This window comes from Acomys minous (genome assembly GCF_964271855.1).
Source record: "Acomys minous genome assembly, chromosome: 8".
Lineage (NCBI taxonomy): Eukaryota > Metazoa > Chordata > Mammalia > Rodentia > Muridae > Acomys > Acomys minous.
This window is the reverse complement of record NC_140489.1, coordinates 18,422,291-18,450,122: the sequence shown is the minus strand read 5'-3', so window position 1 is coordinate 18,450,122 and position 27,832 is coordinate 18,422,291. Positions and strand designations below refer to the sequence as shown.

The 27,832-nt window shown below is 41.0% G+C and overlaps 1 protein-coding gene across 2 annotated transcripts in view; it reads right to left on the bottom strand.

Annotated features, from left to right (window-relative positions):
• The window catches only part of RPS6KA5 (ribosomal protein S6 kinase A5), a 169,003-nt gene extending 141,392 nt beyond the window's left edge, over positions 1-27,611 (bottom strand). The window contains exon 1 of one of the 2 annotated variants that reach the window (XM_084791764.1): positions 27,271-27,611. In XM_084791764.1, coding sequence (XP_084647890.1) covers positions 27,271-27,370 — 100 coding nt within the window. In that variant the 5' untranslated portion in view covers positions 27,371-27,611. The remainder of the gene's footprint in view (positions 1-27,270) is intronic. The other variant, XM_084791763.1, reaches the window with a different exon arrangement.
• Between the last annotated feature and the right edge of the window lie 221 nt (positions 27,612-27,832).

The window sequence follows — 27,832 nt, the reverse complement described above, 5'->3', positions numbered from 1 at the left end:
TTTTAATGAAATCATACTGACAATTAAATGCATCAGCCCTAAAAAATAATTTACATGTAAGATGTTCAATTTAATTGCCCAGATGGCTCCATGACTCTGTCCACAATTCAGTGAGAAAACTAGAAGGGAGAATAACCTCCAGCTGAGCACTTTTAATTTGTTTGCTGCTATGGGCTCTGAAGAACTAAGTGACTTTTAGAGAAACACATATCCCACCAAAGAAATAACACGATAAATGTACAATATTTCCAAGAAAAGCAAAAGTTTCTGAGTTAACAAGGAATTACTACCCAGAATGTATAAAGAACTCCTATTAAAAATATAGTGACATAATAGAAAAAGAAACAAGACATCAAAGAAAAAATATAAGACATTAAAAAGTCAAACAAGTGTGGAAAATTACCTCTTTAGTAGTAGCTCCAGAAATATAAATTTCAACATCACAAGATCACAGTGATATTCACACTTTACAGGCTGGGGTTTTGTTGTTGTTTGTGTGTTTGTTTGTTTATTTGTTTTTGAAGCAAGGCTTCAAGTAGCCCAGGCTAGCACTGAACTCCACATGTAGCACCTAACAGAGGATGTCCCTAAACTTTTGATCCTTTTGCCTTCAACTCCCAATGCTAGGATTTTAGGTGTGCGCCACCACACCTTGTTGATGTAATGCTAGAGATAAAGGCCAGGGTTTCTTGTATCCCAAGCAAGCATTCTACCAACTGAGCTATATCCTCCACCAAAGAGTACTTCTTTTCAAATATTATTTTTTAATATGACAATAGAAATTATTGGACAGAGTTGGGAATGGTGTCACACATCTATAATTCTAGCACTAGGCAAGTACAGAGCCAGCCCAGTCTATAGAGGGAGTTCTAGGCCAGCCAGGGACATAAATAACAAAAAGATAACAAGAGTAGAAGAATATAAACACTAAAGAGAATAAAGCTCAAAGCTGTCTTAAGAGAAACTTTTAGCATGAATACACCTGGAGATGTAGCAAACTATGTTCACAGCAGTACTGGCTTTAACACAAATATTCACCAACAAGATAATCAATTAAGTTAATTTTGTAACAATGCAAAATCCGCAGGATGAATAAAATATACGTACATATAACAGTATAGAAAAATCCAAGAATATAATGTTATACTGCACACAACATAAAGAACTTCTTAGCAAAGACAATTCATATAACCCAATTTTTAGATAAGGGAGCAAGTATATGTAACACAAATTTACAAAAATGCTAAATGGTCAGTAAATGTACTAAATCACAATGGGAGCGCAGGCAAAGGAGGCCATTTTCACTCACGCTGTAAGGAAGGAGTGGCGTATTCATATTCCTTCAAGAGAATGCCTCCAGTAACATAACTCCCTTCAGAATTATGTTAGTCAGAGAAATGATGATCCAAATAATAAATTATTTCCATCAAATCATTATGATACAAAAGTCTCATAATATGAAGTAGGTAAATAAAGCAAACTCCTGCGTCTTCTGGGTGGGAATGCGATCTCTTATGAGTGCTTCGGAAAGCAGTTTGGTAAAACTGAGTAACATGAAGGTAACTCAGTAACTGCACTTATAAGCATCTACCGTAGAGTAAGTCTACCACATATGTATATGGAGACACATATAATGGCACCATAAACATAAATACACAATAATAAGTAAAAGCCTAAATGTCCAACAACAGGATAACAAAAGTCAACAGTACAGTCATTCAGTAGAACATTACTGAGCAGTTAAATGAATAATTATCAATAAGTGCGCACACTGACAATACTCAAAAGGGAAAGGGAAGACATGTACAATATATAAATTAAAAGTATGTATATATTTGCTAACGTGTACATACATCATTTTAAAAAAGAGAAAGACATATAAAATATTATTGTTCACTATAGTTGATGAACATATACCAATGTGTCCAAACATAAAAATGTAAATTGGGATAACAGAAAGTAAACTCAAGATATTAATTACCTTTGAAAAAGAAGAGAAGTAAAAATGGAATCAAGGAAGGTGTTGTAGTTTGAATCTTAAAGGTCCCCCAAAGCTCATGTGTTCAAAGCTTGGTCACCAGCTATGGTGCTATTGATAGGTGGTTGAGCCTCCAGCAGCCGGAGCTATAGAAGGGAGTTAAGTCACTGGGGCATGCTCTTGAAGCAGCATGAACCCGCCAGCCCTTCCTTACAGCAGAAGGTAAACAGCTTCTTTTGCGCATGCTCCCACTTAATATATAACACTGCAACAGGCCCAACAGAACCAGGGACTTTCTGGGTATGGTGGTGCACATTTTTAATTCCAGCATTCAGGGAGGCAGAGGCAGGTGGATCTCTGTGAGTTCAAAGCCAGGATGGTCTACAAAGCAAGTCCAGGACAGCCAAGGCTACACAGAGAAACCCTGTCTTGAAAAACAAAACAAACAAACAAAACTTAGACGAAAGACTCTAAAATAATGAGCCAAAATAAACCTTTCCACCTGTGCTAACTACATTTTTGTCAACTTGTCAAGTTGGAAAAGTGAAAATAATTTGGGAAGAAAAACTAAATTGAAAAATGCCTTCGTAAGATCAGCCCATAGGCAAGTATGTTAGGCATTGTCTTGGTTAAGGGTTGATGTGGGAGGGCCCCGCCCCCCACCCCCACCCCCACTGTGGGCAGTGACATCCCTGAGCAGGTGATCCTGAGTAGTGTAAGAAAGCAGGCTGAGCGAGCCTAATAAACAGCACTCCTCCACGGTTTCTGCTTCAGTTCCAGCCTCCAGGTTCCTGCTCTGCTTTCCCCTCACAATGAACTGTGTGATCTGGACATGTAGCCTGAATAGACCCTTTCCTCCCCACATTGCTTCGATCACGGTATTTTATCATAACAATAAAAACCGTAACTATATAGACATTGGTACCAGAGACTAGACTACTGGCTGTGACAGACCTGACCAGGTTGGTTTGTGGAGGAACGTGGAAGGATTATGGAACTGTGAGCTGGAAAAGCTGTTGAGAGTTCAGAGCTTAATGAGCTGTTATGCGGAAGCCTGGAGGAGATGCTGATGGCCATGAAGACGATGGATGCCTGGCTTGTTAAACTGCACAGGGAAGTTTGAGATGTCTTCAGAGACTCTATCAGGACTGCTCATGTGATATTTAGATTTGAGAACATGTGGCTCTAGCCTGCTGGGGCTGAGGAATCAGATGTGATGAAGAAGAGGCCAGCAGTACTAAGGTGAAATCCTCTGGGAGCTTTTCCTCAGGGCAGCCCAGAGAAGCTGTGGCTCAGATAAGCCAAGGCGGCCTCTCATGCTGGCCGCTGAACATGGTCATGAGTACATGTGGTAGTGGTTTTGAAGGCATGAAGGGCTCCTGGAAAACAGCTGAGGCTCAGCTCTGTGAGAGGGCAGGGGAGGTCACTGGTGAAGACGCAGCTTCAGCCGCATTAGAAGCCCCAGGACTGAAGAGATCACTGAGAGAAGTTGAGGCTTGGCACCATGTGGCATTGTTAGCGTCCCTCTAAAGAAACAGCTGTGGCGTGAAGCCAGGCCGAGCCTCTGAGACAAGCTGTGTGTGCTGCCAAGAGCAGAGCTGGAGAAATTAAGCCCTTTGAGTGCAGTGGGTCGCAGGCATCAAGCATTGACCTTTTTACATTGTTTAATTTTGGTTTTCCTTTGGTTTGATTGTGACAGTTCCATGATTCTTTCTCTTGGAGTAAGGAAGCGTGTGACTGTATTTTTTATTTTACTGGAGCCCACAGTTATGAGACTTTGGATAGTTTATAGAAACTTTGCAATTTTAGAGAGACTTTGGACATTTCAAAAAGGACATTTTATAGAGTAGGGCTTTTATAAGTTGGAACGTTTTGTATTGTGATGCTGACATTAATATGAGATCTTGTGGACAAACCAGAAGGAAAAGTTGTAGTTGAATAGTGACGGGTTTGGATAATAGGTTGACAAGAGGAGCATTTTGTTGGCTAGGTTCCTTTGTCAATTAGACACAAACTGAGTCATCTGAGAAGAGAGGCTCTCACCTGAGAAAATGCCTCCTTAAGACTGGCCTATTGCAAGCCTAGCACATTTTGTTGAATTAATAATTAAGGTGGGAGGGCGCAGCCCACTTTGTGCAGTGCCAGGTGGTCCTGAGCTGAATGAAGAAAGCAGGCTGAGCCAGCCATAAAGAGCCAGCCAATAAGCAGCAGTATTCTGCTTCAGTCCCTGCCTCCAGGGTCCCTGCCTTGAGTCCCTGCCCTGACTTCCCTTCATTATGAATTGTGATTGGGATATGTAAACTGAAATACTCCACCACCACATGCACACAAGTCCCAGGCTGTCCTGCACATAGTGTTTTATCATGGCAATAAAAACCCTATGACACCACCTTAAGTGGTTATCTCAAAAAGCCGATGAATACAGAGGGACTCATATGTAAGCGTCAACTAAATTAGCAATGCTAAGATCACATAACATTACGTTTGTATTTTTATGGTTATATGTATTGGAATCATCAGAAAAAATCCACACTTTTGGAGTAATCTTGCAAAACAAAAAATAAAAACTAGAGGCCATGGGGTAGAGAGAGCCGAGCTGAATTAAGAGCATTTACTGCTGTTACAGAGGTCCTAGGGGTTCAGTTCCTAGCATCCATGGAGCAGCTAATAATTGCCTATAATTCCAATACCAAGAAAGCTGAGGCCCTCTTCTGATCTCAGCAGGTACCTGCACACATGTAGTATGTGTGCCTGCAGGCAGGCAAGCAGGCATGCACGCGTGCGTGCACACACACACATACACGCAAATAATTATAAAAAATTACATACTACCTCCCAATTTGAACCAGTGTCCTCAGCCTCCATCGGCTCTCAGTTCTGTTCCTGAAGCCTCCATAGGTGCAGAGCAACTTTACCTGGAACTGTCTCACCTTTCTTCTGTCATTTTCATAACACAAGGGTTTCTACAAGGAATATAGCGTTCATTCCACTGTCAAAAATTTATCTAGATGGATCTGGAACGTCACTAGTATCTGATCCCATGATTACCTCTGAGAGACTTATTCGATTACAACCCAAATAGCACCTGTTGAGCCTGTACCACAGACCTGGAGCCCCGTGGACTAGCTCTGTCCTCATTTGCGGCAGAGGATAACACATGTACAACTATTGGAGGGCGTTTAAAAACTATTTTTATTTGGGGTTCCTTATATCTCTATCTCCCTTTTCCATCCCAATCCCTTCTAACATTCCAACACCAGGTAAGGGAGAGGGGGGCGTAGTTTTCCTTAGCTGCTTCCTGCTGCTTCAGGTTTTCGGGTTCCTTGGGGCATTAAAACAAAAACATGTTTACATAGAAACCAAAACTTCCACAACATCCAAGAAATCATCCCTTGCTGTCTGAGCTAAAAGGGGGTTGGGAGGAGATAGAGGCAGAGACAGACCAACTGACTGACCAATTCCAAGACTGTAAGTTCAAAGCCAGCCTAAGCTATACGACAAGGCTCTGTCTCAAAAATAAATTTAAATTAAATGAATTGAAAAGATAAAGTAGCAATCCCTAAAGATAAATGTCTTCCTTGGCTTGCCTCTCTTATTCTCAACACCACTGTCCACATACCACTACCATCTGAAAATGGAAAAACTGAGACACAGACAGATAATAGGCAAATAAAGTTATGTTCTTCTCAGGCAGGACAAAAAGATCAGTCACAGAAAAACAGCAGAACATGATTTCTAAAGTGCAGGTTTCAGGACTCATATCCACTTTAGCCACTTACAAGATGTGTGAACAAAGCCTTACGTTCAGTTTCATCTTCGGAAGAAACAGAAGTACGACGAGTACTTACTATGATTCCATGAGACTACACGGCCAAAGCCAAGTAATTATAAAGACTCCCAGTTCTGAATGACTTTCAGATGACAGTGCTAAACACAGCAGGGTCAATCAGAGATAATGTCCAACTAGAACTGAAATATTTCTGATGAAATTGCTTTATGAGTATATTCTCATATGGCCTACTTTTTCTGAAGAGGATAAACACAGAAATTCACATACAGTGGTACACTTAATGTTATATAAACAGAAGTAAAGAAAATTATCTTTCAATTTTAAAAAAAATGAAGAAATGTATCTTAGGACAACTATCCACCCTATTCCCTTTTTTACTTAATTTCACAATACAAGAAACCCAGAAAAATTATTTTTGAACCAATTCATGTCAGAGCCATCTTCCTTCTGATTTAAATGTCAGGAGATCAATGAGGTCCAACACTAACGTCTACTCTTTACAACAATATCTTTCTATAGCGGTGTCTGAAGGAAGTCAATCATTTTGAGAGCTCTGAGAAACTATCACAAGTTTTACACAGACCTCTTACTTAAGCTTCCAAACTCTTACCTGATTTTTGTGTCTAATAGTCATAGCAACAGCATAAAATAGAATGTTATAAATAACAAATGGACTAAGTGGATCTATTGATTTGATGGGGGGGGGAAATCAGGTTTTTAAATGCCATGAAAAGTTGAATTAAAAATCCAAATTTCTACCACTAGAAACAGTAACATGCAAAGAATCTGAATTTTCATCTATTCGGTTTTCTAAAGATACATAACCATATCATTGAACCTTTCATTTCAAAACCAGTTACCAAAAAAACCCCAAAATCATAGGCTATATTTTTCTAAGCCCTAAAAAGCACATTTACTTAGCACATAATGATATTCTGCCATAGCCACATCCAAAGCCAAGTTGGAAGACCAAGTACTATACATTTAAGAACTCAAGTTTGGCATTGGGGAGGTAGTTCAGTAATAGGGAGCCTTCTCAGCATGCATAAGGCCCTGAGTTCAACACCCAGTGCAAAGAAGAAAAAAAAAATTATCTTTTTCACAAGGTTATGAGATTTTCAGCCATTTGACAGATAGGATTCATTTTGTATAACAAAAAGATATTAGATTTATTTTTAAAACAGTATTTTTGCAGAAGTCTTTTTATAGGTACTATATAAGAAAATTATTTCAGATTATAAATTTAACTATTTGGCAGTATTAGAGAAAAGATGAAAGACATTTTAAATCTTAAAAATTAACAGTATAAACTGTGTAGAAAAAAGTGGTTTTTATTACCTTAGACTAGTGGTTTTCAATTTATGGGTTGAGACCCCCTTGAAGTCAAACAGCCCTTTCATGGGATGGGAGGGTTACCTAAGACCATCAGAAAATACAGGTATCTACGTTATGATTCATAACAGTAGCAAAATTATAGTTATGAAGTAGTAACACTAATAATTTTATTGTTGGGGTCACCACAACATGAAGAACTATATTAAAGGGTCACAGCATTAGGAAGGCTGAGAAACACTGCTTTAGATCTTAATATTATGAAAATAATAAAACCTGATCATTATGCAACTTTTCTACCTATACTTCTTTTAAAGTTGAAGACCAATATGATCTAAAATATTCACATTACTCATGGCCGACGGAGGTGGCATTTATCAACTGTCTCTGTTCTGTTGTAAGTCATTTAGCAGATAAGATTTCAAAGAAGGCAAGATAAGACTTTAGCCAGAGCCTCAAAAGTACAAAGAAATTTGTAGGTTTCAGGGTCAATTAATACAGTTTGAATCCAATTTTCCTTATCCATGCTAAAAAAAAGAAAACATATAGCAAAGAAAGCAAATAAAATTATACTGGGATGCCTTCGTATTACAAAGAATATCACAATCTCCAAATTGTTCGTCATGGAAAAACTAGCCAAATTCCAGCACAGTTTCCGTTCACAGGAAGTCTAGTTTTGGGTGCAGGGAAAAAAAAAAAAAGTCTTGTGCAACACTGCAAAAGATTAGAAGGGCACCAAGAACTTAGATAAAGCAAGACAAAATCATCCCAGAAGAGTACAACGGTATATACCAATACACTGAAAACAGGTTAGAGTTGGTGATTAGACACCAGCTAGGAAAGGGGGTCAGCCTTGGAGACACAGTTTCTGATAGTAAATCAGATAGATGAGTACATATCCTTGGCTACACAATAGTGAAGAAAAATGGAGAAAAAAAATCAAGAATCCAACAGAAATGAACGAGAAATAAGACATAAGAATCCCATCAGTCCACCAGCACCACTGGTAAAAGAGTGCATGAATGAAAGCACTATGGATTACTCTAAGTAGGGAGTGAGAACTAGTAAACATGGAGGAGGAGGAGGAGGAGGAGGAAGAGGAGGAGGGAGAGGAGGAGGAAGGGGAGGAGGATGAAAGGGAGGCAGCAGCAGCTACAGAAAACTACTGTAAAAATGTTTATCAGAGGACAACTCTGCTAGGCTCCTGTCTGCTAGCATAGAGGGTATCCTTAATAGTGTCAGGGGCTGGCTCTCTCCCATGGGGTGGGTCTCAGGTTGGGCCAGGCATTGGTTGGTCCTCAGAGAGGCTACACCCAGCAGCGAATCAAAACAGATTCAGAGACTCACAGCCAAACACGGGCAAAGCTTAGGGAGTCTTGGGGAAAAGTGTGGGGGGGGGGAGGGAGGGGGGAAATAGATAGAAGGACCTGGAGTGACAGGAGCTCCACAAGGAGACCAACAGAGCCAAGTAACCAGGGCCCAGAGGGGCTTGTGAAGACTGAAGCACCCCCAAGGGCCATCATAGACTGGACCTAGGCCCCATACACAAATGTAGCAGAAGGGCAGCCCAGGCTTCATGTGGATCCATAATGACGGGGGGAGACTGTCTCTGACATGGACTCTATTGCCTGCTTTTTGATCACTTCCCCCTAGGCGGGGCTGCCTTGCCAGGCCACAGGGGAAGAGGAAGTGCTCAGTCCTGATGCAACTTGGTGAACTGGGGTAGGTAAATGGGGGCTCCCCTTTTCTGAGGAGTTGGGGAGGGGTGGTGAAAAGAGAGAGAGGAGTCTATAATCAGGATGTAAAGTGAACAAATAACCAATTTTTTAAAAAATTTAAATGTTTATCAGAAAATGATATATTTCAGCTGCTGAAACCTCTCCTTCTCAACAACAAAGAAACACATATACAGCTAAACAAAACAGGAATATGGCACTCCAAACTGAACTTAAAATCTTCAACAAAACAGTTAGGATATGAAGAAAAAAATAATCCTGAGGAAGAAACATAAAAGCTAAGAATAGGAAGAGTCAAACATACTAAAAAGGAACAAATAAAACAAGGGTTGACTGAACTCAGAAAAGAAACAGAAGTACACAGACATGTTCCAAGTAGGCAGTGGGGGTGCACGCACAGTGAAGCACAGGGAGAGGAAGGATGGGATTAGTTAGCACAGCCATGAGCATGTGACCAGCAAGTTTAGACTGGTGAACTATAAACAACCAGTCCAACCCACAGGCAACAGGACAAGACCAGTGAGAATGTTGAACAAGCTAACTAAGGCTTATCAATTTCATCTTCAAAGATGAGGAAGAGGTTCAATCAAGGAGAAATGTTTGCTTCGTATGGTTTCGGTTCAGAACTCAAGCCCTACCACTTATTAAAGCTATGCGTGATAATTATTTTCACAATTCTAAGCCTCTTTTTTTCTAATCTGTAATTGGATTGATGGATGGAGGACGGATGGATGGTGGATGGATGGATAGAGAGACCGACAGATGGATGACAGGCAGACAAAAAATACATACACAAATGACAACTGAACCTGTCTTCCCCCAAAGGAACATCAGAACACTGTATTACAGGTAATTTAATTGAAAGAAATAACAGACCCAGGAGTGTGAAACCAAATGTTGCATACGTCAATCCAAGGGTCCTCGCTGCCATGGTCACTACTGTGCATACTGGAGCTTAATGGTGCTAGCATGGCACTCTCTGGATGACTGGAAAGGTGGAGAGAAACATGTCTTTAATGGGTTCTGCCCCTACTAGATAAAAGTTGCTACAGGATTTGATTAACTTCCTACACTACCAGCACTTCCTGCTTACAGACCCTCCTATCCGCATCTCCTGCTGAGTGGGCACTGGAGAAACCCTGGGGCAGAAAAAGAAAAGATACACAAGGGACGTGCTTGAGACTAGACACTGTTGGGGAGGAACAAGTCAAAACCTACGATAGAAGAGTGAGAGTGAAGACGGTGTAACTGGTAACGCTTAAGGCGGCAACTAACAAAATCCTTTCCTGCCTTTTGTTACTGGGCTTACAGGGGATATAGTTGCTAGTACCTAATGGTGATGAGGAAGTTACCTAGATCTTAAAAGATAGACTGCGAAGTTTCTTGTCACTTCCATGATTGCTACGAAGTGAGGAGCAAGGCTTCAAGCAACAATAACCCAACAAGTGAAAGCCAACTGAAGGTTCATATTCCTCAGAGATGAAAGTGTGACTCACACTATTGAGCAATGCCTGCATTTCATGCCTTATCAGCCATTTCCTACATATCCGTAAGGGCGTCCTAAATGCTACTCCAGCCGGTCTTAACAGTTATATCCCCCTCTGCTCCCAATGGAAAGCACTATACAATCTTCTTGTCTCTGCCACTGAATACTATCATTTCTATAAATATTACTGAATCCTATGAAAATCCAATTGCAGAATGGGATTCTTAGCAATTCCTGACCGTATGCTTCACTAGAAACTTCTTTACTAACAGGGGGAAGTTTCTTCTTCGGGCCCTCCTTTGAACATATGTGTCAGAGAGTGTATTTCTTGTCTCATATACTAAGTCCATCCTAAGTCCATCCAGTTCTCCCTCTTCTCTGAGACTTCAGACCATAATCTGCGAAAAGCTCATGTCCAAGCTTCAAGAGATCATCCAGCAGTACATTAGGACAAGGTGACTAGGCTATTAAATTCTGAGTTTCGTTAATAAACTAGACTTAAGGTTAATTACCTTATCCCTTATTCAGCCTATTTCCCTTCTACCTTACCACCCCTGCTCCATTCAGTACCTCCCAGATCCACTTCTTCCACACAATCCTTCTATTCTGTTCGTATGTATAAGACCAGGTGCTGGAATGGAATTATCTATTTTCCCCCAGAAAAAGAACATGACAACCCTGCTTAAGCTATATTGAGACTTATGTCTAGTTACTGTTCTAGGGGAATTGAGGGAAGATACAGTGCAAACCTTAAGAACAAAAATGTGAGACATTCCGGTCAACAGTATCTTTGTACAGCCTCCAAAGAACCAAGGTCTGTTCTTGTCTAGCATTTTGTTGAACTTGAGCCAAATGTCCCTTCTGACATCTAAGAGTCCTATTCTTTCCATATTAGGGCCCTGTCCTTGGCCTTGAACATCTGTTAAAAGAATATTTCTAAAAAGGAATAACTATTGTAAATGATATGTAATAAGAGGCTTAAATAGGGTTTGGGAGTTGGTCTCTTTGGAGTCTGTTTGCTCTACATCTGAAGCTAGGGTTAAGGACAGCAGGGCAGGCAGTTGAAAAGAAAGTCATTCTGAAGAGGTCAAGAGCAAGAACAAACTAGAAGCCTGAGAACAAGCTGGCGTCCAGCAGGATGAACATATGTGTCTGTAAGTATCTGCAGAGCTCTAACCTCAATGATGCCAGTGACCTGCGGGAAGCTAGCTAGATACACTGGCCCTAGATGCCCAGAAGCTGATGGAGGTAATTCAAGGGAACTGCAGGGCTGCCCCGATGCTCCACGCCAACAATGTGATACAGCCGATTAGCTAGCAGCAACACATGAGGGCTAGAACAGAACTTCATACCACCAGGGGAAAGAACTCAACTGCTGTTTCATTTCTGTCCCCTTGTCTTATCTCACCTAAAATGTTAATTATGATCAGTGTTAACCCAAAATCCAAAAGGGAGTTCTGAGAAACAATTGCAGTTAAGCCCAAATGATAATACAAACAGTACAAAAGGCACAAGGCTTTGCTACCCTTATGATTAAATCCTGAGTCCAATATTTTACCATAGTCTGCTATGCCCATAGGCTTTGAGAGTCTTTCCAAAGGCTTCCATGAGAATCCTCTTTCTTGTTTCCAAGGTTTCAAAAGCAGAATCAGTCAACGTGGGGGACTTAATATTACCACTGTCCCCAAACACGCAAGCTCTTACACATGTACAACTCTTCCCTTTCTTCTCCATGCTAGTCCTGATCCTGTCCCATTTGGCAGCTTTAACAGCACCCACTGCTACCAACAATGGGGTCCTTGTTGGGGTTTCCCTAGTGTTATGCTTTTTAAGCCACTTTATAGACACTAACAGTCATATCCCGGACTGCTGTACATGTGGTTATTTTGGCAAGTAATGCCAATGAGATGAAATAAGGAGAAAATGAAAAGAGCAAAATAGAGAAACAAAGCTACATTATCAACTCAATCGAATCCAGCTCTTTTGAAGAGCAGAGGGAATGGCTCTGAGAATTTTCCACTCTAAAATCAATACAGAGAAGTGCATATCTTATTAGTTCCCACACCCCATTAGTTAAAGATTGCCCCAGCAGACTATTAATGTCTTTCCTCTTTGGAGGCACATATTTGTGCTTGCTGAGCCAGCTCCCACCAGGAACCTAAGCCTCAGAACAAGAATCAATGTCTTAAGATGAAAGTACAAAATATGCAGCATGTGTCCATCAAAGTAAATGCCACCAACCTGAAATGGATTGATGCTGACACAGCTATACTCGGACTCTAAAGTGAGACGAACTGGTTGGGAGACCGTGCACCAAGGGATAGAAGTTACAATATCCATCAAACAGATGTGACACTGCCACCCTCAAGTGCCCTCCACACAAAATGGTGCCTGTAAGTTTTAGCTCTAATCATTAAGACACTGAACTGTCTTTAAAAAAAAAGAAGACACTGAACAAGACTGTGCCATCTCAACAGTGAGCAAGAAATAAATACAGGAGATACTTCAGTTATAATTAACACAACAGGAAGAGTAAACTGGTGAGCCAGAAGCACACACAGGGGGTGCGGGCAGATCCAGTGTTTCTAACTAGGGTCTTGGCAGGATGAGGATAGCAATGTCACAAAATAAGGCATTGAAGGCTGGAAGAAGAAACACTGTTTAGCTTGAGAGACTAAGGTATCTGTGGATAATCTAAATGTTATATGTACAGTGAAGTGAATGATAAGGAATACAAGATCTAAAATAAAAACAAACTTGGCTAATGATGCAAGCAATGATAATATCTTGATCTCCCTGCAAGAGCAGGTACAAGAAAAGAGGGCTGAACCAGAGAGAGAATTGTAGAGAGAATCAGAGAGACAGCAGTGGAAGGAGAGGGGCAAGCCAGTGGGAGAAAGAGCCAGAAGAGCATTCTGTTGTTAAACAAGGAGACCAGTAGCAACACTCAAGCACCAGGTGCTCCAAAGGAGGAAAGCCAGATTCAAACTGAGACATCCCATAAGAGGGACATGCTAAGTAACTTTGGAGATTACTACAGTTTTCCTGGAGATGGAGGCCTAATATTAAAGCATATCAGAGTGAAGGGAGAGAAAAACATAGAAACTAGTAGAATAAAAAGCCCATCCAAAGACCTGTGCAAAAAGGAAAGATAACAGCAATTAGAGGACTTGGGACGGTTGACTGGTTGGCAAGCTGGCTCATATTTTAAGAAGGCCCAAATATGTTTCTGGGAAGGAGAACAGGGAAGGGGGATAAAATGTGAAGTAGCTAATCGTTTAGTAAGTGTAGAACGCAATCTGACTTGATCCTCTGTATTTAATATGCTTAAAAGTCTGCTTTTAGTATACCAACTAGAAAATGTGTATTTTATGATCTCATTTTCTGGGACCCACCAAGTAAGATTATAAAATAGCTCTTCCCATAAAATCTTATCCTTGATTATTCAGCATTACAAAACAAAATATTCTTGGGTTAATTTCATTTCAGTCCAAATGTGACAATTGTATGCAGTGAGGAAAAAAAAATTCTGCTGCTGCTTTTTGAAGGGTTTGTTTTTCCCCCTTTTCTGTCATGGGAGAAAATATTTATAAATAAACTTACCAGATAAGCTACAGTTAGGAAGTGTCCTGCATAGTCCTAACAACACACACTTAACTGAACGCTACAGCCTTGACTCTTGTCTACAAAGTCCGACTAATGCGATTCTAGTAAATGCACGGGAGCTTGAAAAAAAAAATCGGTGAAATCGCTAGCACATTGGGTTCCCTTTAACTGCCAGGTGGTAAACTGTTCTGAAGCTGTTTAGATTTGTGGTTGGGCCTCAAACCATGTCTCTGGAGAGCACTGGCAGGCAAACAAAGTTATATTTAATATCTGTGCACTTTAAAACAATGCAGCCCACTTTTCTCTTACTGCTGTGATCACTTCCCTTAAAGACTTAGTGTTTTCGGGAGGTATAAGACAGCAGTGTTTTACAGCCTATCCAAGTGATTCTGGAATTACAGACAAAACATATCCAAACCTGAGTCAAAACCAAAATGTGGACAAAGCAGTAACTAACTAACTGCTTTTCCCTCTAATACATGTACTAAATAAGCATAATTTAGAACTAAACTAAACTAAACATAGAATATTTTAAAAGGAAGAAATAGAAAATTAAGCTTACTAAGAATGTGGCATGAGCCAGAGACCATGTTCAGGTCTCTGACCACAGAAAACATAGAGATGTCTGATTGGCTGGGCCTGAAAAACCTCTTCAGTAAGCTGTTGGGCAACACACTACAAGTTTCTCTGCACAGCCTGCAAACAAAATAATCTTATGCTGGTTTTCTGTATCTTAGAATTTTTTTCAAAGATCAGAATAGCATTTTTTTAAACAATGAAGCTATTTCTCTTGAATAAAGAATTGCCTTTTCTTTACAATTCACAAAGGGACAAAACAATTGTGCCCTTAAAACGTCCTTATCTTCCTGTCACCAAATCTACAAATGCACCTGTATCCTTTCCCCTTCCTTTTATAACAGAAGCAGTTTTCTTATCAAACACCAACCTGCGCTCCAGCCCCAGGTAAACTAACTGCTACCTCCTTCTCAGGGTTTTTGACATCGTCACTTAGGGTCTAGTGCAGTTTCAGTCTCTGTGACACACAGGTGCTTTAGCCACCTTAAAGCAAGGAAACAGCATGTAACCCTCCCTGAAGACCCTATTTCAATCCCCTCCAGAACAAAGTATCTCAAAAGTTACCTCACTTGCAATCCACTCTTCAGCCCATCCCAATCTAACTTTCCCCCCTCAACTTCCAGCAGAATGACCTTAACAAAGCCACCTTGTGGTCAACAGAATCACCAACCCCACATACACACACACACACACCCGCCCTCTTTAGTACGCATTCACACCACCACAGACTTTGCTAGGTTTTCTCCAGCCTCTTCCTCTGTGTTCTTTCTTAGCAGCTCTTCTTCTTCTTCTTCTTCTTTTTTTTTTTAACGATTCTTTACTTTTATTTGGCTTTTCAGGACTCAGCTCTAAGTCCCCTTTCTATAGCATCTCTGAAAGAGATATTCCCTACTAAGTGGCTTTAAGTGTACTTACATTTTTGTAACACCAGGATTCTTATTTGATCCCAAACCAGCTTGGGTTTCAAAACTGATCCTTCTACTCACTCCCTGGGTAACACTGAGCAAGTCTCCTCTCTAAGACTCGGCTTCCCATCTGTGCAACCAGAGTAACAATAACAGGACTAGCTTCACAGTGTTAGTGCCTGACTTAAATGAGTTCAAGCAGGTACTACAACATGTAAGGTTTCATCATCCATAATCACTACCATATATATCCAACAGAATATGACAAAGGCCCCTAAAAGTTACTTTAGTCTTTAGTCTGTTAAACTGGGTCCTATGCTTTATGAAAACTTATATATCCATCTTTCCTCGTTCACCATCTAGAAACCCCAGTCACTCTATTCTTCATATATTCTCCTTCGAGAACAAGTAAATTGATCACTTTTGTAACAAAGGAACTTTATATATGTGAAGTACTAAATTAAATGATCTTATAAATGGGACAATAACCAGGTAGGCCTAAGCTAATCACATGAGCCTGTTTAAAGCTAGGCCTATAGGGGAGAGGAGACCCAAAGGCCAAAGCCAAAGTACCTGAAGATACTGGCATGCTTTTGCTGGGTTAAAGGAAGAGAAGGTGCTGGAAAACGAATGTATACCATCTAAATTCTAAAAGCTTACAGTGGTCCTCAGTGACAGCCAACAAGGAAACTGAACTTGAGTGTGACAATTACAGGCCCTGAATTCTAGCAACAAGAAGGTGGAACCTGAAAGTATGCAGAACCTCCAAACAAAATTCAAGTCTGGCTAACCCCTAGGTCTCCATTTTGGATACCCTAAGCAGTGAACCCAGTCAGGTCCTGAAGACCAAGAGCAACCCAAGTGTGAGTTATGATAAGTTATTAAAGCAAACTGAAATCAACACACTGTCTCAGTGAACAGTATCTTCAAACACATTTGCTCTCACCAAAAAGCTCATATCAATATAATGCCATGTTCTTATTTATTCTGCCTCTTAAATACTTCTCAATTATATTCACAATTCTCAATATCAATTGCCACTTAATCTTAACCTTTATATTCTATCTGAATTTCTACAATAGCGTCCTAGCTGGTCCTCTTCACACATCCCCCTCCAAGCAGTGGGAATAATTTCTTACAACACAAATTAATATAATCAGTTCCCAGTTAGCTTCATGTTTATGCACAATGCCCAAATAGTGTATCATAAGCTACTAAATCTTGCATTAAATGACCCTTGCTGCCATTCCAGTCACATTTCCTGTAGCTTTCTTGGATATGATAGTCTAGCCAGAAGCCTTCATACAAAAACCTCAGTATACCAAGCCATTTCTGACTTTTGAACCATCTGTGCTGCCCCTTTGACAGAAATGCTTTGTTCTGTGGTCCTTCACCCCATCCATGATAGCCAGGCTCTAAGCTTATGCATCCATAGGCTCCCCTCATCCACCCCACAATGTTGTGTCCATTAGACAAACTCTGAAGCTATTTATGACAACTGCAATTCTAAAGTTAGTTATATGATCAGATATACAGGGTCTCTGTGTCAAACATTAGACAGTGATGGCAGAAGCCATTTCTAACTGTTCTCTACTAAAAATCCAATAATCCTCAAATGGATGAATAAAAACCACCATGGCTTTGCCCAGTTTATAATGAAAACCTTAGGTCAAAATTTTAAATTTTATATGTAGGTGGCCAATTAGGTTTGTTCCATCCTAATCCTAACTATAACTGCTTACAAATAAATGGTGTGAGTGTAAAGGAAAAACAAGATAAGATCATGGAAGTTTGTTAGTACACTGCTAAAACTCAGTGGATTTGGACAGCAGTAACACTTACTTTACAATGTATTTTAAATAATTATTTAGAATTCTAAAGAATTACATTCTTTAAGAAATGTAATATCAGATCAGATTACTTCCATGGTTAGAGGACAGAGTGCATCAACTGACAATTTTAGTTAATGCTGGGATTTTCCACTGATGTAAAAAAATGCCTCATATAAAGAGAGCTCTGTGCAGTCTCGTACTTTTTTGCCTACAGAATTCCTTTAAGTATGGCTTTATTTTACTGATTTATCATTTTGTATCTGATCAAAAAAATAAAAGTTCTACTATTTAGAGAATTCACTTTCTTTTCTTTAGGATAAGAAAAAAATAGAATGGCAAAGTAAAGCACTAGAAAGTCGACTGTCTTCCCATATTTTCCATATTATTTGTGCTATGTATATATGTATTTAAATATAATGGTACTTATTTATATCTTTTAAGCCACACTTTGGTATGGAAAATATAAAAAAAATATTAAGATTAAATAAAGAAAAGAAAGTAAAAGCACAACTGACATGAAAAGAAAACTAAGGCTACAATCACACTGTCAGACGCTGTGTGCCACCCACCTAATACAAGTCTTCTAGGGTCAGAAATACTGGCGCATGCCTGGAATCCCAGCTTTGGGAAACTGAAGCAGGAGGTTCATTGCAAGCTGCGGCTAGCCTGGGTTATTGTAAGAACCTTTGGGGGTGGGGGGGGCATATCTACTCAGGCACCCACTCAGAGCATTCCTATGAAAAACAAAACAGCTGGTTCAAAGCAACACAGCTAGCTTTAGGGTAAATCAGAAAGGAATGTCACATCTGGAGGCCTCAGAAAGGACAACGTTCTACCTCTACAAAGAATGGCGCGGCTACTATTTTCAACATAAATGGTTTAATTTACTGGTCCATGTTCTGCAATCACCACACTTGGGCAAAACTGTCTCTTGGAGGAAACTGAGCTGCTGGTTCAACCCGTCTTCAGGAAACTGTTATAGCTTCCTGTTGCTCCTGGGAACATTAACATAAGTTCGATGTTTTGTTAACAATATGAATTTCTTTTCTTGCAGTTCTAGAAATCAGAAGTCTGAAAACTGAAGTAGAAATCAAAGTGACCGCAGAGCTGTGTTCCTCTGAAACATCCTAGAGAAAAATCAGTTACCCAATGTCCAGAGGCTGTAGGTCTCAACCCTTCTAAGCAATGACATCACGCTGGTCAGCTTCCACCCACAAGTCACCTCTGTCTTTGGCACATCAATCTTCCCACTAGTGTGATTAGATAAACCAAGGCAATCTCCCAATCCCAGGATGCTTAATCACACATGCAAAGTTTGTTTTGCAATGTAATATGCAGCCTACCCCAGGACTCCTGGGTTTAGAACGTAGGTATCTTCAGGAAGAGGAATAGAGGTCATTATTCAGCCTACCACACAGAGTTCATCGCAGGCTAAGGAGATCGTTCAACTAGTAACATGCTTGTGACCTCACCTTGATCCCCAGAACCCATGCAAGGAAAAAAAATCTGAGTTTCATAACTAGAATACACACTCCTCTATGTTGCAAATAATTTGGTATTAAAAATATTATTTACATTATTTTCAGGTCAGGAACACATAGATTACAAGTGGCCCATACTTGTAAGATGGAAATAGGCAGATCTCTGGGGTTTATTAGCCAGTTAGTATAAAGCCTACTTGGCAAGTCTAAAAAAAAAAAAAAAAAGCAACAACAACAACACAACAGTGTCTAGGCATAAGGTTATTATATAATCCAAATGCTGATTTCTGTACCCCCTACATCTGCTTGCAATCCTTGTTCTGAGAATTTCCTGTCTCAATGTTATATAAACATTGCTCCCCAATTGTCCCCTGATATGCCAAGAAAATAGCTTACAGCCAGGGGAGAGAATAGGGCTGGACTTCCTGCCAGCCAGGGGAGGAGGAGTGAGAAGAGGAAATAGGGGATTCAGCCATGGGAGAGGTCCAGGAGACATCAGGAGAGAGATGCTGGAGCAGGAAAGCTACAAGTGAAAACCCAGTCACAAAAGACTTTTAAATAAAATAGCTAATGATAGAATTATTTTAAGTACCAAGTTTACTTTCTCTATTCCAAACAATTTCATATTTAAAATACCATTTAGAGGCCCACTTGGACAAAACTTGAATGTTATAAAGTAACTACAATACTAAGTACTATACTAAAAACAAAAACTGGAAACTTGAGGGTTAGAAAGATGGCTTTGTGGGTAAAATGTTTGCAATGTGGACCTGTATTCAGATTACTAGCACCCACAGACAAGCTGGTGGTCCTTTAATCCCAGCACTTCAGAGGCCTAAGTAGGTTGACCTCTATGAAGTCACACAGCAAGTTCCAGGACAGCCAAGGTTATGGCCCTGTCTTAAAAAAAAAAAAAAAAAAAAAAAAGGAAAGAAAGAAAAGATGGAAGTGATGGCATTTGAATGTACCCCCTTACTGGAAGGAAAAGCAGATTCCTTGGGCTTTCTGGCCAGCCAGCCTAGAAAAAGTGAGCTCCAGGCACACATAAACACACAAAGTTATCTCCCTATTCTCCCTTCTATCTCAAGGGACAATGTCTAACAGATGATTGAAAAAAGAGGAAAAAGTGAGAGTTCACTTACAGTTTTAAGGATATCTGAAGACCAGAGAACTCGTTTGATTTGAGGAGAAAGAGCTACAAGAGGGGCACTGCTAGAAACAAACGCAGCAGGGTTAAGCTTCTATTTTAGAACCTATTCATGTTCCCTGACAAACAAGATAAACGCAGGAGTTATTACACCTTTTTGGTGAATACAAAGATCTGTAAATCATTCAGAGAATTCAAAGCTGATACCTGTGGCAGCCTCTTCCCTCCCCTCCCACGCTCTTGAGGACTGACATCTCTCAACCCAAAATTTAGTGCAAAATTCAACCAACACAAAAAGGTGTCAGATTTTCCCTAGAGGAGCTCACACAAATCTCTTGTTCACATGAAAGAATTCCACTCTGCCCATCAAAATACATCTGTCTGCAGTTCTAAGCAGCTTCCTTGCTCTACAGCAGAGGTTAATGTTAGTGTTGATACAACATCAGATCACCTGAGGCTTTTCCCCAGACACTTGAATCCCCTTTGACATGACGTTGACATGCCATTCTCTTTGCTTAGATTATTTTCTCAATCTCTGACATTCACAATAAAAAAAAATTTTAAGGGATTTTCTTTTAGACTGTCAAGCATCTAGTTGAGGGGCAGGTTGGGGGGTGTGGGGGTTGGGGGGTGAAGGGGTGGCAAGCTTGGCAGGTGAACCTAGTGGCCTAGGTTCAATCCCTGGAACCTATATGAAGGTGGAAAGAAAGAACCAACTCCATACACAACAGGGGACTGTTCATTTTCAGTGGAATTCTACATGATTCATCTGGTAACTCTTAAAAGCAAATAACAATTTTTGACCATCGTCTATCGCACAGGAATTCCATAAAACACCATCTTACTTCTGGTGAGCAGTCTGGATGCCATCCTACCCAACACTTTTGCTTTGGGAATAAGAAAATTTAGGCTCAGAAAGGCAGATAATTTACTCCAGGTCATACAGCAAGTTAACCAGGAGCAGCTTCAAAACTTACAGCCTATCCTCTGACCTTTGTTAATTCTTTACTTAAAAGATTCCAAATAAGAATATCAGCAATCAAACTCTCTATGGAAATCTGTAGTTGGTGGCAAAAAATAAAATAAAATAAAAAGTCAAGAAGACTCTTTGAGAGCCATCACAAAATAAAGCAGATACCTCTGAAAAACAATGAACAAAACATCTTCAACAAAATAACAGTAAATTGACTTGAGAAGCATGTAAAACGGATCATGATCACATAGGGTTTATCCCAGAATATGAGGCCACCATAACACCCAATAATCAATCATACAAATAAACCTCATCAATAAAACAAAAGTACATCATCATTTCACGATGGAGAAAAAGCACTGGACACAATCCAGCACCCTTTTGCAATTAAAAAGAATGCCCAAACTAGAAACAGAAGGAAACTTTCTCAATTTATACAGGCATCATGGAAAACCCACAGCCAACCCTATAATTAGTGATGGGTGATTAAAGCTTTCTTGCTACGTAAGGCACTAGACAAGGATGTCTGAATAGTGTAGTTAACATCTCTATCCAGGGCAATTAAACAAGAAAATGACACAAAAAGCATTCATACTGGGAAGAAAGAAGTAAAACACTCTCTCTCTCTCTCTCTCTCTCTCTCTCTCTCTCTCTCTCTCTCTCTCTGTGTGTGTGTGTGTGTGTGTGCAAATATATATATATATGTAAATATGTATATAAAGATAATCACAATATAATCTAGTGAATAAAAATACTAAGACAAGCTGGACATAAAGCACATGCCTGTAATCCCAGCACTCAGGGAGGCAGAGGCAGGCAAATTGCTGTGAGTTTGAGGCCAGCCTGGAGTACAAAGAGAGTCCAGGCAGGACAAGACACAGAGAAACCTTGTCAGCAAGGTTGTAGGACACAATAGATCTCTAGACACAATTAACATTCCAAAAATAAAAGAAAAGAATTTCATTACAATTATATTATTATGCACCAAAAAATGAAATATTTAGGAATAAATTGAACAAAAGAAGGACAAACTTACATTCTGGAAACAACAAAACAACACTGTCCAGTAAATGAAAGAAGAGTGACACAAGCAGAAAGACATCCCATGTTCATGGACCAGATTTAACACTGCTAAGATGCCAACACTCTCAAAACTAATCCATTAAGTCAGTGCAATCTATATCAGAACATCACCCAAATAGCTTCTTTGAAGAAACTGACAGGCTCATGCTAAATTCATATGGAAAATCAAGGGACCCAAAATAACCAAGACACTCTTGGAAAGGAGAAAGTTGGAAGATGTATGCTTTCCAACTTCAAAACTAAGTCTGTAGCTTGCAGTTTTATGGTACTAAAGAGAGACATATAGACCAATGGAATAAAGTTGAGAACCTAAAAAAAAAAAAATCTATATATCTGTGGTTACAAAAGGTAGAAATAACCCAAATGTCAATCAACTGAATGGGTAAACAGAGTATGATCTATCTAATACAAGGAAATACAATTTGTCAACAAAAAAACTGTCATATTGTGGATGGATCTTAGTAATAATTCTGGTGAAAAAATACAGCTACAAAAGTGCACAACTATACTATAATAAAATAATGGGCAAATGTATAGACAGAAAATAGATTAATGGCTAGCCCTGGATAGTAGGAATGCAGGATGACTAATGTAAATGGGTATGAAGTTTCTTTATAGGTTGAGAAAAATGTTTTAAATTACTTTGATGGTTTTATCTCTGTAACTATGCTACAATTTGTTCCATACTTTAAAAGGGATTGTATGGTATGTAAATTGTATACCTTAGATAAAGCTATTTAACAAAAGCAACATGTAGATTGCACCTTGCTCTCCTGAATCCTCGTTTGGGAAGAAGCCAGCTTCTGTGTCTTTCCTTTATGGAAAGGCCCAGAGACAGGAGCTGGATACAGCCTGCCAAGCACACGTGAATGAGCAGTCTTTCAAGAGAGTCACCAGCCCTAGGTAAGTTCAGCTGACTGTAGCTCTGGGTAGCATCTTAACTATTTTGGAGGCTTTTAATTTTATTTTTAAAATTTCATATATGTATATTATATTTATCATCCATCTTCCCATGCCTTTTCTTCCTCCAACTTTCCTGTACCTCTTGCCTTGCTCCCTCTCAAACCTGGGACCACTTTTTTTTCTTTTCTTTTCTTTTCGTTTGTTTTTTCAAGACAGGGTTTCTCTGTGTCGCCTTGGCTGCCCTGAGCTTGCTTTTTAGACTTGGCTGGCTTCAAACTCACAGCGATCTGCCTGCCTCTGCCTCCCTGGGTGGTGGGATTAAAAGCATGCGCCACCACACCCCCGTGGGACCCCTTTTTAATTACTATTGCTACAGATATACAAATAAATCTAGAAATGTAACCGGCTGACTCCACTTAGTGTTGCTCATATGTATATGATTTTAGAGATAACTGCTGGTATTAGATTAGGGGGTCATCCCCCTGGAGAAGACTTATTCTCCCCTCTCTGAAACAATCATTAATTTCCTAGCTCTTCATCTAAGGATGGGGCCTCATGAAAATTCTCCAAGATGAGGGTCTGAGTCAGAACCATCAACTAAGCAATTCGCACATGCCTAACAAACAGAAGTCACAGTCTATAAGCCATTAGAGTTTCCATTGTTACTACACAATAGATTACCTTCTGCAACCCTCTCCTTAATGATAGGGAGTCTCCCAAAGACAGAATCAAATGAATTATCTTCCAAGCAGCCCGTCCTCCTCTAAAAGTTTAGTTTATCCATGGGTTTGCAGTCGTTGCTGGCATGTTAGTAGGACATGATCCTATCATCTAGTCTTAATTAAATGAGTCAAAAGCAGACACCTGATCAGAACTAAGCCAATAAAGACCATGTCTCAAAATTTAACTGAAACTGACAAAAGGATGGTGTCTTTCAATAGCTGACGTCATAAAATGTAGAATTTCAATGCTGTCCATTTTCTATTTCGTGGAGGGAAAGTGGACAGCAGGGACGAAACTTGGCACATGGACTAGAAGATATTTAAGGTGCAGCAGAGACAATGTGAAGTCTGGTGCTGGTGATTCCTCAGACCTGTCTTTCCAGTGGCAAAGCCACACTATTAATCACAGCAGTTAAAACAGCACTCACTACATAAGAGGTGACAAAATATTTGTTGAATAAATGAGTAAGTAACATAATCTCATTTTCCACTTGTGTTCAACAGTTACATTTGACTATTTAAAGGCTAACTGCTTTATCTTTCTTTTGTTGCCTTTATACATATCCTGATTATTGGTTTATATGGTCTCTTCCTCTACAGCTAAACACAAAACATTTTCATAATCATCTTTGGTACCTTCAACCAGAAAACAGAAAGTACTCAAGAGTTTATGTTTAATTGACTTGTTTGATCTTGAATTCTTCAAGCTCCAGCTCTTATAGTTACTGTCATCAATTTACCAAGACCTAACATCTGTAAACCTTGCCCTTATTTTTCTTCCAAAATTGAATTCACTCAACAAATATTTGAACATCTACCACATTCCACAGGCTGCAAATAGACCAAAAAAAAAAAAAAAAGGTTTCTGCCTTCAAGGACTTTACTATCTGACACAGACGGATAGACAGAGGTGTGTGTGTGTGTGTGAGAGAGAGAGAGAGAGAGAGAGAGAGAGAGAGAGAGAGAGAGAGAGAGAGAGAGAGAAGAAGGAGGAGGAGGAGGAGGAGGAGAAGGAGGAGGAGGAAGAAGAGGAGGAGGAAGAGGAGGAGGAGACAAGCAAGTGTGTGTCTGTGTGTATGAGCACACACACATGCCACTGTATCCCTCCTCACCTTCCACTCTGTTAAGACAGGGCTCGTGTGCTCTTCCCCACTGTCTACACCAGGTTGGCTGGCCAACAAGCTTCTAGAAACTCAGATTCTGCCTCCAGCTCTCACGGTGCTGTACAAGCACTAGGGTTACAGATACAGTACTATATCCAGATTTTTGTGGGTCCTAAGGATTCAAACTCAGGTCTTCAAATTTGCATGGCAGGTACGTTACCCCACAGAGGCATCTCTTCAACTCCAGGTAAATGAAATTATTATAGTACTATGTGTTTTGATGGGGAAGGTATGTACAAGCTGCTGAATAGGATTGAGAAGCCACAGACGCTTATAGAAAAAGATAACAGCCAGGTCGTGTGATAATGGCTAACCACTCAGTGACTTAGTTTGTTTTCCAGGGACACGAGATTAATTCATACATTTTACAGTAAGATCTGATTATGGAGTAATTTTTTAGATTTTCATCCAACCAACATCTCTCCTATTGCCTACTATGTGCCAAATAACCTGACTGACATTTTCCTAGCAGTGTCTCCTTCAATTCTCACATGTTATAGATGAAAGAAGTGAGGCTGGAAGAGGGCAGGGACTAAGTAGCAGAGCTGGTACTCCGCGCTCTGTCTTCCGACTCCATGTCCAGGCATACCCTGCTACTCAGCTCATAACGGAGCCATTTCCAAGCCCTCACACTGAGCTTCTAACTGCATCTTCATTCATCCTATGGCATACAATACAATCATCAGCTACCAACCCGAGAAGTGACCTCATCAGATCACATGGCTCTAGCACCTATTACAGCACCATGTGCTAAGTGGAGAACAGTTGGCTGTTGATGGATGAGTGACTCAAGTTACATTTTAACAGTGTTTCTGACCATTACATCTGATCAGATGTTCATTGTTTAGCAATAAATTTAAATGACTGTTCCTTTACTTTGACATTACTAGTGAGTCCAGTATAGTCTCCTCATCCATTGGAAAAATTTCTAAAGGAAAACTTGACTATTCACACAGTTAGTCAAGAAAGGGACTAAAACAGTCCTCACTGTTTTCAACAGAAATAGCTTTGTTTGCAAAATCCAGAAGCTGAGCAGTTGGCTGACTACTAACATGTAGATTGCCCCTTGGTTCTTGAGCAAAAAACTGCTTGTTACACCATGATCAGCAGCTGAGAGTGTGAGACTTCAGGTAGCATTTGCTGTACTGTATGATTCCACACTTACAGCAAGGAATCATTATGTAAGAAGGGGGGGGGAATCAAAATCCTCACTCTAGAAAGCATGTGACAGTGCACCTGGTGTAAACTAGAAATTAGTACTGGAAATGTATACTCAGAAAATGACTTAAAAGCCTGTTGAAAACATCAGTCATTGATTAAATTTGGAGAGAAAAGCTCAGCCAAGGGAATCTATACAGGTTATGGACTAACCTGCTCAAGATACATTAAAGAGAACAATTAAAACTGCAGTGCTTAAAACTGATGACTTGAGAAACCACAGATTTGACAGCTTACCCTAAGTCATAAGACTGGCACCCAAAGGAATCCTAATGAGCAATCTCTTTTAAAATGGCAAAACCTAATGAACTGTGGACCACAGATAACTTTACAATCTGTTTCAATCTGTCCCAAATAAAAGCAAAGTGGACAGGACTTAAACCTGGAACCTACCACTTGCCTTTTGGGTCTACTTAATAGAAGAGTCCTTCAATATGCCAGATTTAAGTGTCAATAATCTTATACCACTGACACTATCAACAAAGAGTCTTTAAACTGCATTGGACGTTCAGAAATGTTTAAGTGTAAGGGGAGACCTGACCCCATGGGGATGAGGGAGACCGAAACTGTACCAATTGGTCCAAATAAGAATTTCCCAAAATAAGCCTCCGACTTAACACAATGAAAAAGCAATCCAATAAGTAAAAAGCTTTGCACACACACAGCTTTACTGATCTCCAGCAGCGGATGTGCGCGCTGAAGTCGCCCAGTGAAGCCTTTCACCTAGAACTTTACATCTATAGAGGCTGCTTCCCAAACGACGCTGGCAAAAAAAAAAAAAAAAATCAAGGCGAGTATAGTACTTCATAATAACTCTAAAAGAAAGGACTCAATCCCAGAAGACTGTGAAGCCTCTTAACATCACCAGAGTCTAAGCCGGGACCAAGCCGGGACCAACTACCCCTCACGTATGGGTCGCAGGATAGCTGTCCCTTAGGGATGGTGTACACACACACACACACACCTCCTCACACCTGGACCACAGCAGGCAGAGGTGCACGATAAAGTGAGTTCAAGCTAACGCCGAGGCAAGAGAACATGTTTCGCTCGAGACAGCGTGCAGTGACAGATGTGTCACCTGTGCATGAAGGGGGACATGAACATGAAGGCATCTTTCCAGACCGGGCCCGATATTGGGGGGGGCCCAGCAGGAGCAAACTATTCGCCCCCTACCCAGAGCCCTCCAGGACCCCCTGACTCGCTCCTGTCCACAAAGCCCCACCCGGGACCCGTCCCCGTCCCCCCAGGTCCGCGCCCCCCTTGGCCTGCGCGCGCGATCCTGCGGCTCTCAGGCGCGCCTCCGCGGCTGGCCCTGCCGGCAGAGGGCGGGGTCGCTCACCGGTCCGCAGCTCGTGCTTGACAGTAAGGAGCTGCTCGCCGCCGCTGTCCCCGCTAGTGCCCGCGCCGCCGCCGCCGTCGCCGCCGCCCTCCCCCTCCATCTTCACCCTCTTTCCGATCGCGCGGGTCGCTTCGATGGGAACCTGATGGGACAGCAGGCGCCCGTTTCCTCACAGCCCCAGGAGCCGAGCTGCGGCAGCGCCACAACTCCGACAGTGAGGCGAGCCTCTTTCCCGCTCTGACCGCGGAGCTCCTCCGCCTCCTCCCCTCTGCGGGCACCGCTAGTACGGCGCAACCCCGCGCCCTGCGCCTCCACCTCCTCCGCCTGGCCGCTCCGCCCACAGCCAGCCAAGGGGACCGCCCCCGAGGCCCCAGCGCTATTGGGCGCGGCGCGCGCGCGTCTGCCAGCGCCCGTTCCCATTGGGCGGCCGGCTCTGACGTTTCACGGGTCGCCCCGCCCCGCCGCTCGAATTGTTGTTGCTTGGCGGGGAGGCAGGAGAGGGAGGAGCGCGGACGCTCCGATTGGCAAGAGCCAAGCCTCGGCCCCACCCACTGGCCTTGGT